General features: G+C 48.0%; 1 protein-coding gene across 1 annotated transcript in view; it reads left to right on the top strand.

Moving 5' to 3' along the window:
* MTREX (Mtr4 exosome RNA helicase) overlaps nt 1-15,434 on the top strand; it is a 53,423-nt gene that overhangs the window by 36,354 nt on the left and 1,635 nt on the right. The window contains exons 20-25 of the mRNA XM_081089693.1: nt 931-1,041; nt 2,796-2,984; nt 5,837-6,000; nt 9,058-9,163; nt 10,398-10,454; nt 11,608-11,770. Of these exons, the coding sequence (XP_080945819.1) occupies nt 931-1,041; nt 2,796-2,984; nt 5,837-6,000; nt 9,058-9,163; nt 10,398-10,454; nt 11,608-11,770 (790 nt within the window). The remainder of the gene's footprint in view (nt 1-930; nt 1,042-2,795; nt 2,985-5,836; nt 6,001-9,057; nt 9,164-10,397; nt 10,455-11,607; nt 11,771-15,434) is intronic.

Genomic DNA, 15,434 nt, shown 5'->3' with positions numbered 1-15,434 from the left:
TAGATGATGATGTTAAAAAGCCAACATTAGACAACTACCACAGATAATAATGGACTCAGATAAGAATAATACACGGATACTAAAACTAAGGAGTTGAAAGCTTAACAAGGAATGGGATATTTACAAAGTGAATCTCTCCACACATTTCTTAGTAATTGTAAAGGGCAAAGTAATAATTTCTAAAATGTGGAAACTGAAGCTCAGGTTAGGTGACTTGCTCAAGGTCACACAACTAGCTGCAGACTGAATTCAAGCCCGGATATTCTGGACTCAAACCCACGCTTAACCACTCTCATTTGTTCAATAAAACAAGATATTTATTACCAGCAGCCAGTGACAGTTGTTTGTCACTGATTGTGTGAAGGTAACCATAGGAGACCCAGACGAATTTGGACCTCAGTTCAGAGAGGCCTCCCAACTGAAAGGGAGCCAAATGGTGAGCGAAGGGTTCTTGCCTGGAGAAAGCCTGGCCGAAAGGTAAAGAGAGGTGACCTTGACGCTACGTCTAGTGGAGCACAGTGCTTTCTCTGTTTGGAGTACTGCTCTCCTTCCTGCAGCCCACCCAGCGCTGACGGGGCCTTCCTCGGCCTTTAACCCTAAGGAGTCTCCTCCCTCTGTAGTGCTCTGTGTGGTACCTTGAGGATTCCAAGTGCCAGACGTGAGGACGCACAGATGGATACGTATGGATATATATTGAGTGGTCACTTGTGTACCATTTATAGGCCTGTTATTTAGAGGTTTGAATTAGTTTTTACTTTTAAAATACAATCTCTGCTAAGATAAGAGCTTCCGCAGTGATCATTTCCTACTTATACTGTCACATATTGTAAATGCAGCTTCCTTTTAGGGATGTAAACTAAATTTAGGAAATGGTAGAATCTGACAATGTGTGATTTTAATTGCAACATTTCGTAACTTTTTTGTTGGTAGGTTGTTCCAGTCTTGGTGCATCTCCTGTCTGCTATCAGCAGTGTTAGGCTCTACATTCCCAAAGACCTTCGACCCCTGGACAACAGACAGAGTGTTCTAAAGTCGATACAGGTACACATTGACTTTATAAATTAAATGCAAGTTTCCTGCACATCTACTGAGGCTCCATAGTGAGGCAGCCGAAATGCCTCCTTTCAGAAAAGCTGTGACCACCCCCAGGAGAGGTGGTTCTGTCACAGTGGTGGCCGCCAAGCCGCGCCCTGTCCTCTCTCTGCACCAGCTCCGTGAGCCACTGGAGGGCACGAGTGTCAGTCCTGGGCCAGGGCGTAGCCATGTTCAGTGTGATCAACAAATGGTTGAAATCATTTTATTTTCAACAAAAAATTAGGACTTGTAGGAAACTTTATTTTCTACTAAAAAAAAAGGAACTTTGTTATTTAGTCAGTAAACATTTAACCCTTTGCAGTCGTTCATCTACTCTCAGCCACCAAAGCTTTTTTACCGTTCCAGTCGTATGTCTGCTCTCAGCCACCACAGCAAGGAACCGTACGAATCTTAACTCTATTCATTCCTGTATCAGTTCATCATTTCTCTGAAAGCTCTTAAGTGTCTAAGCGACCTTGTCACGAACCAAAACATTGCCCCGACAAATCGGAGCTATCGAAACTCAATATAAACAAACGCAGTCGTTCCACACTCGCCATGCGAAACACCGTGGCGAGTCAGTCGCCTTTTGAGAGTGAAGAAATCGACAAGCTTCGGAGATACTTCGCAGAATTTCAAATAAAGCTTTACAAATTACGTTTAACTGTAATTAGGCATTCTCCCTTAAGATATTTCAAAATAATACTCCAAAATGGCAAAAAGAAAGTTACCGAAAGAAGTGTACTGCGAATCTGAAAGTAATGAAGAGTTTTATTTTGGCACCTTGAATACTGACTCTGACGTAGAAAGTGATAACGTTTGTAGTGATTCTACTAGTAGTGATGTAGTTCCAAAAAAGAATTAATAAATCTTGTTTATCCTTCATAATCTTGCATGTTATGTATCACTGCTCTTTCAATGGAAATTAATTCTGACCAGTACGACACCCATGTCCAAATTTGATATGACCGCAAAGGGTTAAATTAGCATCTACTGCTCATGGGAGATTATATACTAGAATCTGAGACAAGAAAGATAAAGGAACAGGCTACTTTCACTAGACCTTTTTAAGCTGTATCTATGTATGTATTGATCTATTTATTGTTTGTTTGTTTATTTACTTTAATTCCTACCTGGCCAAATCCTATCTCATCTTTGAAGTCTGTCTTAGACCCTGAAGTCCCCCAGGGGGCGCTAGTCTGCTGTCAACCATCCCTTCTCTGAACTCACATGCTCATCATGTTCACAGTTCAGTCGTGTAAAAAAAATTAGCAAGAGGGATCTGGACCTTTTAAAATTTACATCTTTTGACTCAGTTGTGCCCTCCTTAGGTATCAACCCCAAGGAATTAATCAGAAAATTGAAAACAATTTATACACTTAAGAGATGTTTAGTACACGATTGTTTATGATGGCAAGATGTTTTCACAACCCAGATGTCAGAGAATGGCTTACCATTGGGCTGTGCCACATCCAGACATTGAACTCTATGTGCTAGGCTACTAGTCGAGTACAGTGCGCCCCTGCATCAGCAAATACTCGGAAGGAGTTTCAGAAACAAAGGCAGTGGGGAGATGCACTCACATGTAAGTGATTTGGGAAATTGCAAGCTGTATATATGTAGCAGCCTTCTTATGTTTGCACATAGAAAAGCATAAAAGGAAATACTGATTTAACTAATTTTGTCTGTAAATAAAAATTAATTTTAAATGTTTGTTTCAGGAAGTTCAAAAACGGTTTCCGGATGGTGTTCCCTTATTGGACCCTATCGATGACATGGGCATTCAAGACCAGGGCCTGAAGAAGGTCATCCAGAAAGTGGAGGCGTTCGAGCACCGCATGTACTCTCACCCGCTTCACAACGACCCGAACCTGGAAACCGTGTACACGCTCTGTGAGAAGAAAGCGCAGGTATGCAGACACGGCTGTGTATCCTAGAATTCTGTGTGTTTCACGAAGTCAATGAGGATGCATTCTTCATTTTCTTCTCCTATGGGTTTCATCAGCTATAATGAAACTCTCTTCTAAGTAGTTATGGACTCTTAGTAAGGCAAGATGAAGATCATCTTACTTTAGTTTGGCATTTGATCGGGGGAGGGGAGGGTCTTTGCAGTTTTTGTTTTTGTTTTAATCCTCACCAGAGGATATTTTTCCATTGATTTTTAGAGAGTGTGGAAGGGAGAGGTAGAGACGGAGAGAAACATCGATGTGAGAGAGACACATCGATTGGTTGCCTCCCACATGAGCCCTGACCAGGGCTGGGGAATCAAACCTGCAACCGAGGTACATGCCCTTGAACGGAATTGAACCCGGGACCCTTCAGTTTGCAGACTAACCCTCTACCCACTGAACCAAACCAGCTAGGGCAGCAGTATTTTTAATGAGATATAATTCATAGCATAATATTCACCTTTTTAAAAAAAATGTTTTTATTGATTTCAGAGAGGAAGGGAGGAGAGAGAGAGATAGAAACATCAATGATGAGAGAGAATCATTGATTGGCTGACTCCTGCATGCCACACACTGGGGATCAAGTCCGCAGCCTGGGTATGTGCCCATGACTGGAATTGAACCCCCTGGGACCCTTCAGCCTGCAGGCTGACACTCTATCCACTGAACCAAAACAGCTAGGGCAATATTCACCTTTAAAAAGCTCACAATTCAGTGTTTTTTAATTTATTCACAGCTCTCTGCAGCCATAACCACTGTCTAGTTTTGGAATATTTTCATCACCCCCCAAAAAAACCTCATACCAACTATCAGTCACCCCCCCCCCCGCCCCCGCCCCACCCCAGTCCTGCAGCCACGCTTGTGCTCTCTGCCTCTACCATGTGCCCGCACTGGAGGTTTCATCTCGGAAAGGCGTACAGAGTGTGGCCTTGTGTGTTGGCCTTCTTGCACTTGGCGCATGTCTGCAAGGTTCACCGTGTGGCCACGTGGATCCGTGCTTTACCGCAGGGCACGTATGCTGCCCGGCTCGGGTGTGGCTCCAGGGCTTGTGGGACCGCAGTGCGCTATCCAGTCGTCAGGCGATGGGCATGGGGCTTTCTCCACCTGGGCCACCACGAAGAACAATGCTGTGAACATACGTGTCCAAGTGTTTGTGCGGATATGTGTGTTCATCTCTCTTGGGTGGCATTGGGCGGAACTGCTGGGCCATACAGTAACTCTAGGGTGAACTTTGTGAGAAAACTGCCAAACTTTTCCAAAGTGGTTGCACTGCATCCCAGCAGCAGTTTATGAGAATTCCCATCTTCACATCCTGCCCAGCACTTGTCATTGTCTGCGTTTATTGTAGCCATCCTAGTGGTACGAAGCTCTAGTAGTTCAGCTTTTCATGGTCATCAGCGGAAATCTCCAAGCAGAAAAGGTGATCTTAGAGCCATTCTGAATAATGAACTCAGAAAAAGCTTTTGGAAGCGAACACATCCCTCTCCACTGTCCACCTCTCTGCACCTGGAATCTTTTGTCCTATACACGTCACTTCCTCCTTAACGTTTGTAACGGGTTTTCATAAGGTCTACATTTAATATTAGTTACTGCCACGTATGATTCTATGAGAATAATAACGCAAACTGTAAATAGGGCACATCCTTAGTTGTGAATAAATTGGCCACCATCATTGCCTTCAGAATAGCTACTCCTAAACTGAAGCTTAATATAAAGTCTGCAAAATCCAGCTTCCCAGCCCCTAGCCTGTCTTCGTGTCAGTGTTTTTCTGAGCCCCGAGCCTCTGCTTCAGGATTCTGTGGTTTCCATCACACTCTTGTCCCAGCAGAAGCGTTTGTAAGTTACTGATTAGCTGAACCTTAAAACTCGCCCCCTCTCAAGGACGGCCTCGAAGTCCTTGTACTTTGAAGCTTCCGTCTCTGTCTGTAGGATAAAGACCTGTTCTCTTTGCTGAAGCCGTTTCCCGGTTTGTGATGTAATTTGAGGACAGAGCGAAGGGACACTTTTACCCCAAGGATCATGGGGGAAATCGAGGTGGTCAAGAGATGAGAGTCCTGTCCCTGTTCTCTCCGCTCCCCCTGCTTCCCTGAGGATGAGGGGCTGGAGCTGTGGGACTTGCTGCTTTAGGGGCAAGCGTGTCAAGGAGCCCTGGGATCATGCAGACCTGGCTGCCTCCTGAGCTTCCTCCCCAGCCAGTGGCTGCGCAGCTCCTCCCTCTCGTGCCGCCTCCTGAAGCTGTTGACCCTACGCCTCCTTGCTCTGCTCCGGCTGTCAGTGGATGTTTGTGTTTTCCATAATTTCACAGTTTCCCTAGTCTTCCTCTAGTGCAGCGGTTCTCAACCTGGGGGTCGCGACCCCTTTGGGGGTCGAACAACCCTTTCACAGGGGTCGCCTAAGACCATCGGGAAACACATATATAATTACATATTGTTTTTGTGATTAATCACTATGCTTTAATTATATTCAATTTGTAACAATGAAAATACATCCTGCATATCAGATATTTACATTATGATTCATAACAGTAGCAAAGTTACAGTTATGAGGTAGCCACGAAAATAATTTTATGGTTGGGGGTCACCACAACATGAGGAACTGTACTAAAGGGTTGTGGCCTCAGGAAGGTTGAGAACCACTGCTAGTGGAAGGTCCAGGAGTGCAGCGTAAGAAACTCCTATGTCCCTCTTCCTGTTAGGGCTCTGACAGGGAAGTGTGTGGCGGAGCATCCTGGGGGAATGTTTTTGTGACCTGAGTAAGTCCCATTTTACTTTGTCCACTTTACTGAGCTTCCTTTATACTTCTGGATGCCTTAGATCGCAATAGATATTAAATCTGCAAAGCGAGAACTCAAGAAAGCAAGAACAGTCCTGCAGATGGATGAACTCAAGTGTCGCAAACGCGTGCTACGGCGCCTGGGGTTTGCCACTTCCTCCGACGTCATAGAGATGAAGGGACGAGTGGCCTGTGAGATCAGCAGGTGAGGCGGCGCGGTGGGCTGTCCGTCTGGTGGGAGGAGCTGCCGGAGGGCTGGCGCCTGCCAGCACCGTCCCGTGAAGTGCAGTGACCGTGACACTGGGAGTTGAGAAGAGGAAAGCACTTCGGTCTCTTGGATTCCGTGAACTGACGTGAACAGTTTGGCATTTTGAAGTATTTCCTTTTTACTTACTCTAATGCACGTGGGGTTTTTACGTAATTTAAATCTTATTTCATGCACAATTTTGTATCCTTTATATTTTTTATTTACCTATTTTTCATATTTTATTTTTTGTTAATCCTCACTCGAGGATACTTTTCCATTTCGTTTTAGGGAGAGTGGAAGAGAGGGAATGACAGAGAAACATCAGTGTGAGAGAAACACGTCGATTGGCTAAGGCTATCCTTTTTAAAATGATGGATCTTTTGCCCCAGCTGGTTGTTGCTCAATGGTTAGAGCAATGACCGGCACACCCAAGGGTCCTGGGTTTGACTCTGGTCAAGGACACGTACCTCAGTTGCAGGCTCGGTCCCCCGCCTGGTCAGGGCACATGTGGGAGGCAACCAATCAGTGTGTCTCTCACATCACTGTTTCTCTCTCTCCTCCCCCTCCCTTCCACTCTTTCTAAAAATCAGTGGAAAAAATATTCTCAGGTGAGGATGAACAAAAAAACCAAAAATTATGAACATTTCCCCACCTTGAAACTTAGTCTAATAACTGTTATTCTTCTATATGTACAGGAGATTTTGTTAAAATCTTGGGCTGCAGGAGGGTATTGCAGCATAATATCGTAGGCCATGGCTTACAAATGGCCGTCAGAAACACCGCCAACAAACAGAAGCAACAAAACAAAACAATAAAAGAACAAATGGCTGTAAAGTAAATGACTTGACACCACAGGAGTCCTGTCATCCTCTCTGCTGGCGGCTGAGCCTGGCTTCCTGGTCCCAGGCGAGTGCTGTCAGCCTGAGGTAGATGGTGCTGTGGCCACAGTCACGCCCTGTCCGTCGTCTTAGTGAGTCCACACAAGACCCTTTGAAACAGCTTTCTCTGTACTTGGGGCCTCAGGGACGAGGCCAGAGGACTGCGGCCGTGGCTGTGGTGTCAGCCATTGCTAGTAGGGACGGCTCCTGTTCTGTGGGTCTGGTTCCGATTCTGTAGGAGCTGGTGGAGGCTGGAGAGGGACAGTCCTCGGCCACCATGGGCCGGAGTGCCCAGACCCAGTCAGGGGTCATCCCCGAATAATGTCCTGTCAGACTCTCACTCCAGCATTTGAGGTGCAGTCCCTTGACTTTTCAATGTTCACACAGCGATTCAGTCAGGTTTTAGTCACCGTGTGAGCAAATAAAAACATTTCTTCATATTACATTTGCCCACAGGCTCCTACTTTCCCTTCAACCTGGGATGCAGTTCAGCTTTCCTACTTGGTAGTTAAAGAAACCAGGCACCATCGGTGAATAATTCACCCAGGGTAACTCTAGTCACGGCACTGCTACCAGCTCACCTGCCAGCATGAACTTTACCGAAATCATTTCTTTGTCGAGTTATATAGGACTTGATCCTGTAGACATTCATCTCTGCGGCGCCTGCAGCTGTGGATTGGTCTTGGAAGAATGGCATTGATCTTATTTTAAAATGGAAAGTTTAAAGTCATTTCCTTTCCCGCTTCTCCCTCTGGTCTCTGCTTTGTGGAATAAATCCCAGCCACTAAAAGCAAAAACTGGGAGGCATCCTCGACTCCTTCCCCCTCCGTCTCCTCACATCCTCCCAGGCTGTCCTCAGCCTCCTGCGGGAGTCGGGTCTGCATGAGCCCTCCTGTGTACCCCCCCACACCTCTGCAGTCTGTCCTTCATCCTCTCCTGGTATTCTTTCCGGAGCACACCCTTCTGTGCCCCTCTTCTCTGGGTAACAGTCTCTTGGGGATTCTCTGTTGCTTTTAGAATAAACTCCCTAATTCAGTGTGTTCTTCCCCTTCGCTCTCTAGCCTGCCTGTGGCCACGTCTCTCACTCCATCTGTCTGTCGCTTAGCATGGCCTTTCTTGTGCTCCCCCTCATGTCCTGCTAATTCTGTGTATTTTCCCCAAGGCCTTCTGAACCTTGCTCTGAAGTTCTCTGATCTGAGAATGTCAACGTTTTTAATGTAATCACCTGTAAAGCTCTTAGGTCACTGTCCTGTGATTACCTTTCTTGTCTCCTCCTGCATTAAAGTAATCTTGATCTCTCAGGTTACCATTAGGAACCTAATTTTAGTTTTTAACTTCATGTATATATAGGATATACTAGAGGCCCGATGCATGAAATTCATGCAGCCCCGGCTTCGTTCGGTCGACTTGCATATTATGTTTTTATTATTATACTAGAGGCCTGTTGCAGGAAGATTCCTGCAAGAATAGGGCTTCCTGCAGTTGGAGCAAAGCAGAGAAGGGAGCAAAGCCCACTGAGGGCTTCACTCCCTTCTCCGCTGCCTCGGCTCCTTCCTCCGCTGCTTTGCCCCCTCCCTTCTGCAGCGCTTGGCTTCCTTCTATGCTGTCTTCAGTCTTCGCTCTGCTACATATGCAGATTAATTGCCATCTTTGTTGGGTTAATTTGCATACTCATCCTGATGGGCTGGTGGGTGTAGCAGAGTGACACCAATTTGCATGTTTCTCTTTTCTTAGTGTAGGTATATATATATGTATATATATATATAATTTTATTGACTTTAGAGAGGAAAGGAGAGATAGGAACAATTAAAAAGATGGTTGGACTCAGATAATAATCGGCTGGTGATGACCTCTTCCTGGTTACTGAGAGTTAAGGGACGGTTCTTTAACTCAGGGAATATGTACAGCTTGGTATTTGCTAGAACGGGGTCTTTGTCTGAAATGCCCACTCTATTATTTGTATATTGGTAATATAATGACCTGCCGGGTCCTTAAGTAAATCTTGGTCACTCCTCATTGATTACTCCTTTGGTCAAATAGCACATGTTGTTAAAGGTTCCATTTAAGGGTGTGTGTGTGTGTGTGTGTGTGTGTGTGCCCGTCCTAATGCTGGCGCTTTTCTCTCCCGCGGGCGCAGTGCCGACGAGCTCCTGCTCACCGAGATGATGTTCAACGGCCTGTTCAACGACCTGTCCGCGGAGCAGGCCACCGCCCTGCTGAGCTGCTTCGTGTTCCAAGAGAACGTGAGTTCCTCCCCTGGCACAGCTGCCCCTCATCCCCGCCTGTCACTTGGCTGCAGTGTTGTTACGGGCAGTTCAGTTATAAAAGAATTCCTCCCTATTGACATGTTATGGGTAATGTGAGATAGAAGTCAGTACAACTTTAACCCAAGTGTAGTAAGAATTAGATGCATGTTATCAGAAAGGAGAGTGAACTGGGATTTTATTTTTGGATGATCGTTAATCAGATACCAAGTTTTAAATTTGTTCCATAACCTGACGCCTTGTTGAAGGTCTGGCCTAGAAGACAGCCCTAGAAAGAAAAAGATGAGTGAAAGTAAAATTTGGCAAAACTAGTAAAAATGAAAGGGCCATCTTGGGTTACTGTCCCTCCTCCCAGTGCGGGGGTCGCTGGGAAGCCACTCCCCCTCCTGTTCCTGTGGGCGGAGTTGCCTGGGCCGGGTGCAGGGCTGGCCCACGCTTCTCCGCTGGGTCTGCACCTAGTTGTCCACGGGACCACCTGCACTTCACCCCGAAACCAGTGTGACCTGTTTTATTTAAGAAGGTCACGTGCATGTTTCACATTTCAGATTTAAACTTTGTTGTGGTGAAATGGACAGAATCAGACTTGCCTTCTGAGCATAACTTAATGCTGCTGCCTGCTTTTGGAGGCCCTTCACCCGCACACCCAGCCTCACTGTGGGTGGGCGGTGTCAGACACGCTGCTTCTCAGTCTGCCATGGTCTAGAGGCTCCTCACTCAGGAGGCCGGTCAGAGTCGGGACTGGGTGAGGAGGCAGCGCCCACAGCACAGGTCCTGCTCCCGGCCCTCGCTGGGCACCTGGAAGTGAGGTCATAGGAGGAGGCGCTTCCTGGGAAACACTGTCTTGTTGCCCCTGGGCTCAGCTTTCTCACTGTTTCTAAGGCGGCTGGTTGTGGAGAGCGTTGTCGGTTTTCTCGGAGCAGATGGAGGTTGCAGTGCAGGGTGTGTTTCAAAATCAAACTACAGTGAAACAGCTCAGCTAACTTGGATGTAACTGAACTGCGTGTGTTCGCAGTGTCTGCTCTTCCTCGGCCCCATCCCGGCACAGGAGTGGCTCGTTAGCGCTCTGCGCCTTCCGGGGGTGAGGGTGAGGGGGCATTTTTGCTTTCATAACCTGAGTTGATGAGGAAATACAGGTCCGCAGGGACGTGACGGCGTCAGAGCGTTGTTTGAGTGGCTGTAGGTTCTCACAGCTGACCCTCCTTTTCTTTCCCAGTCCAGTGAGATGCCCAAGCTCACCGAGCAGTTGGCGGGGCCCCTTCGCCAGATGCAGGTAGGACTCTGAACCGCCCGTTTACGAGTAGTAGGTTGTAAACAGCTGCTCTGACGCATGTCATTCTGGGGTGAAGCTGTCACGTGCTGTTATCTCATCACTTAATGCTACTTACGGCATAGCACGTCACTTGTGGTTTTTACTTTATAATTAAACAGTCTTTTTCAAAAGTTAATAAATTGCACAGGTGGCTGTGAGTGCAGATTAAGTCACCCTGCAGATGCTACAGCAGCAGGTCCGTGTCTGTCTCGTTTTCCTCGCTGCTAAGAACGCCATCCTTATGGACTAGGGTTGGTCAGCTTTATCTTTTAGTTTGCTTTTCTATTCTAGTTTACAACAGAGTTTTAAAGTCTGTTTTATCCTAAGAAATTATTTGTCTCTGGCTTCTCAAAGTCACAGTAACTTAGAGCAATGAATTTGTGTCCGTTACTGTTTTCTTGGGAAGAATTGATTTTGCCCACCTTTCAGTGTCTTACAGAAGATAGGGAAGGAGGAACTGTGAGACGCTGAAGGGGGGAATGAAAAGCGCAGCAGAGAAAAGGGCCCTCCCTGCTCCTGCCAGAGCCCAGGCGTTTCTGTAGCGGCAGGTGCTTTCCACCTTCTAATTACCAAGGATAAAAGAGCGAACCTAAAGTTCTCATTATGGCAAGGAAAATCTTCAGATTTACAATTTTTGAAGCTTTATTGGGGGGAAAAGCATTATTTTGCCATATGATGTGTTTCTCTAAATCTGTTTTATTACTGTTTTTGTTTTGTTAATGAAACAAGTAGAGATTGGTTAAGTGCTACTCTTGTATAATTTTCATGAATAGTTTCTGGGTTGTTTTTTATTTTTTATAAGAATTTATTTGAGTCAACTGATGATGTGCCGGTATATTGGGGAGCAAAATCTCAAATGCTCCAGCAGTTGCTGGTTTTTTTTTTTTTTTGGTGAAAACCATGATCTTGATATATTACTTCAACGTAATGGGGAAACGTTGCTGTCTGTTCACTTAACAATGGAAAGGCACCGTGGCTGCTGAGCCGCAGCATATCCAACGTGCAGGCACGTGCTGGGTGAGAAGAGGGGACCTGGTGGAACGCTGGCGTTGGAGATGAAGAGGTGAGGTGGGAGGTCACAAGTCAACTGTAAGTGTATCTTTTATCTTCAAAGGAATGTGCTAAACGAATTGCAAAAGTTTCAGCAGAAGCCAAACTGGAAATTGATGAGGAAACGTACCTGAGCTCATTCAAACCTCACTTAATGGATGTCGTGCACACCTGGGCCACGGGGGCGACATTTGCCCACATCTGCAAAATGACAGATGTCTTTGAAGGTATGGGTCAGTGTTTATGCAGACACTGCTTTCTGATGGAGGGTGCGTTCGGACTCAGGGTGGCATTGTTTGTTTTTAATAAGAGAAAGTTTATTTAGAAAGCCCGAAGTAGAAGTGAACGGGAGAAGGAATGGGCTCAGGAAACAGGTGACAAAGGCAACAGAAGGGGCCTTGGATCTTAGGAGAGAGAAGGGTAAAGGCAACGCCCTGGGGGAAGCAGAGTGGGGGGGAGGGGCCCCAGAGTGTCTGGGGCCTCTGTCCTCAGGGCCTGTGAGGACGGGCTCTTAAGGGCGGTCCCAGGGCAGGACCTCCATAGACGCGGCATCAGCTCCCAGGTGTGTCCTCTCAGGATGCAGGGCTCTGCTGATTGGTCGGTGCCAGGGGCTCATCAGTCAGTGCAGCTGGTCCTGAGGTCAGCTGGGGCGGCACTTGTCTGGTTTGGCTGCTTTTTCTGTGCCTGGAGCTGAGAGACAACAGACCTAGATGTATCTGATGCCGGTCAGAACCTCCTTGTCCTGGGAGCTTACTGCTTCTGGGCTCCTCTCCGGCCCCGTTCATTCCCCCTCTGAGGTCGTCTAACCTGTGTGACTAGCAACCTGCCGGGTGACATTGTCTTAATGAAACATTAATTTTTGGTGATAAAGTGGAATCTTCTGCCTACGCAGGAAGACAGTACTCTCCACACACCCTGTTGTGTAACAGGCATCGTCCGCTCGTTTAGGTGCTTAGGAAACTGCTGTAATGTGTCGTCTCTGCCTAAGTCACTGCATGTGCTTGTGATGAACAGGCGATCCTGGGAAGTCACATTCCTGCACGCAGCCCCTCAGCCGGGCCTGCGCCCTCTCGCACTCCTTCCTGCCCGCCTGCACGCTGCTCCTTAACCACTCGGCCTGCTGCTCCTTGAGCCTGGCTTCTGGCCGAGCCCTGACCACCAGGGGGCAGCTCCTGCGTTGTGTGTCTGCTCCCGATGGTCAGTGCGCCTCATAGTGACGGGTCCTTCTGCCGTTCAGTCGATTTGCATATTAGCCTTTTATTATATGGGATGTGCTCCTCCAAGAAGTCAGACACGGTGACTTAACAATCGTGGCTCATAAAGGAGAGGAGGCTTTGTTTGTTTTAAGAAAAATTCTGGGTTCACAGGGCTGTAAAATGTGTCTGTTCTTGTATGTGATGGAAAAGTTCTCACAGTCGGGAAGACACGCCTGGACCTGCTGAGGCTGAGGCCAGAGTAGCCCTGTGAGTCGGCCTTTCCACAGCACGCAGCCTCCCGCCGCCTCCCGCCCTTGCCTTTCCTGGAGCCGGTCCCCGTCACCGTTTGCTTGAGGATCTCAGTTTGAAGTTTGGTCTAATGTCAGTACAGTTTTCTTTTTCTGGTCTGGGCACCACTATATCAACTCAAATTTTTCTAAAATTGGAGTAGACTATATATTAACTCTTAAAACAAAATGGCTAATTAAACAGGAACAAAAAGCTGAAGACCTTGATTTAGTTAGGATAGTATTTCCTTTTTTGAACACAGTGACGACCCCCCCCCCCCGTTTACAGGTTGTTATTCGTTCTCCTGTTGCAGAACAGCCCGTCGCTCCTCGTCTTGTCATCGCCCATCTTTATATAGTTGGAAAACACAGTAATCTGAGCACTCGCCATAGCACAGCGCGCCTTGGAACTTTTTAATGTGCTGCGCTCAAACCATATTTATTTGTTTCTAATTAGATTCTTAATTTTCTTTTTATGTGAAAGGAAAAGGTTTTGATCATTTCAAGAAGTATTTTTTAGGCATTAGCTGGGTTAAATCGTAATGATTAACCATGTGTTTGAGGGATGTCTGTGTACTGGGGTTCATTTGAGGAATTTTGAAGACTTCATATAAATGATGGTTTCTTCTTATCATCCTGAAACAATTGATAGGCTGTAGTTGTTTCTTCCGTCGAACTCGATGTGAACAGCACTTCAGAAAGTGTAGAGGCTAAAGCCTGTGGTTTGCTGGCTGACCCATGGAGTGGCTCCATTTCAGCTGAGGCAGTGCCTGTCACTGTCCATTTCTGTCTGTAAAAGCCACGGTTGCACCCACCAAACATGAAGGACTCGCTCTGCACTGCAATGCCATCGGGACCATTACTGAAACTGCTGCCCTCCGGCCCCATGTGCTCCACACCCGCCCACCACACTCTTCTCAGATGCCTTTCATCTGGCGTGGTGTCCCTGAGGCCGGGTGCCCCTGAGTCATGAGGGACTTTCCACTGGACTTGTTTTTAGAAATACTTTGCTAAAAATAACAGTGACTTTTATTAATATGTATCATCTCTGTGTTTAAATTGGGCACAGTTGGTACTAAATGACTTAGGAATGAGACCTGGCACGCACTCATTTGATGAGTTACTGAGCCCCAGTGTGAACAGCAGAGCCTCCTGCAGAAAGGGTCGGCCCCCGCCCGCGCCTGCGGCCGCTGCAGGAACACACATTCGTGATGCTGACCTCAGGGCAGCCCGTTAGAACCCGGTGGGTAGGAGGCAGGGCGGGCCCTGCGCGGCACTCGGGATGCGGAAAAGCTGGAGGCGAGATGCTGCTGGGGAGGCGTGTGCCTTTCTGTCCTCGGTGAGAAGGGTGGTTTGTTCCAGAACAGCTGCCTTCAAGCATGTCGCTCACATGTCCGTGGGGTGAAAACGTAGATTGTGGTGCCTCGTCCACCAGGACGGTGTTGGCTGGAAAGAGGATGTGCGACTGGAATGCAATGGGATGAACTTGGGGTCACATTGAGGGTGTAAGTGGTGACACAGGCAGCCACGGCACAGTGACCGTGTCACAACCCGCGTCCCCCAAAACCACTGCCTTGTCCTTTTCCTCTTGGTCCTGGCGCCTCCGCTCACTCCTCCAAACCAGGCCTAAGCAGGTGACCCTCCTGTTTGAGGGGTGGTGCTGCCCATTGTCTGTCAGGTGACCTTGTGCTGTCGTCGTCTTGTGACCAGTCTCCTGAACTGCATCCTCGTCTCATTGCTCTGGCCCTGGGTGTCCTGCAGGGAGGACTCTGCCTGTGCTGGCACTGGGCTGCTTTGCGCTGCCGTGAGGGAGGTGGCTCTGTGTTTGCCTGGGTCTCGGCTCAGAGGCCGTTCTGGGTGAGTCATCTTTGTGCTGCGGCCACGTGTGGGCGCTGGAAGGGAAAGCCCTCTGCACCGTGCACAAACTCGATAGACGCTCATGGGCCCCAGTTCAGGCGTGAGTCACAGCGGCCTCCTCAGAGCTGAGGCTGGATCCTGGCCATGGCTCTCAGCGCGCACCCAGGCCGCCCTGCTGACGGCTGCCCAGGGAGCCTGCACAGCGCAGCTTTGACGCAAGCACTTGTCTCAGGTCGAGTCCCGTGGGAGCGGCTGGTCCTCTGGGTGAGGAGAGCCCAAGGGAAGACGCCAGAGGAATAACTGTGCCTTTCAGATGGCAGACTGGACCCCTGCTTAGAATCCGTGCCTCCCTGACGGGATGGTGCCCAGGTGCTCGGGAGGCCGCCCTCCTTGGGCTCGGCCGCTGCCCACAGCCCTGTCCTTTGCTGGCCTCTGCCCAGAGCTTCTCTCGCCTGCCCCGGGCCTGTGCTGTGGTTCAGGTGCCTGTGCAGGAGCAGGTGTCCACACTTGATGGAGGCCCAGGACTCTGGCCCTTAGCAAGGATGGGAGGG

The sequence above is a fragment of the Myotis nattereri genome (assembly GCF_964212035.1).
Source record: "Myotis nattereri genome assembly, chromosome: 4".
Lineage (NCBI taxonomy): Eukaryota > Metazoa > Chordata > Mammalia > Chiroptera > Vespertilionidae > Myotis > Myotis nattereri.
This window is presented reverse-complemented; position numbering and strand designations above follow the sequence as displayed.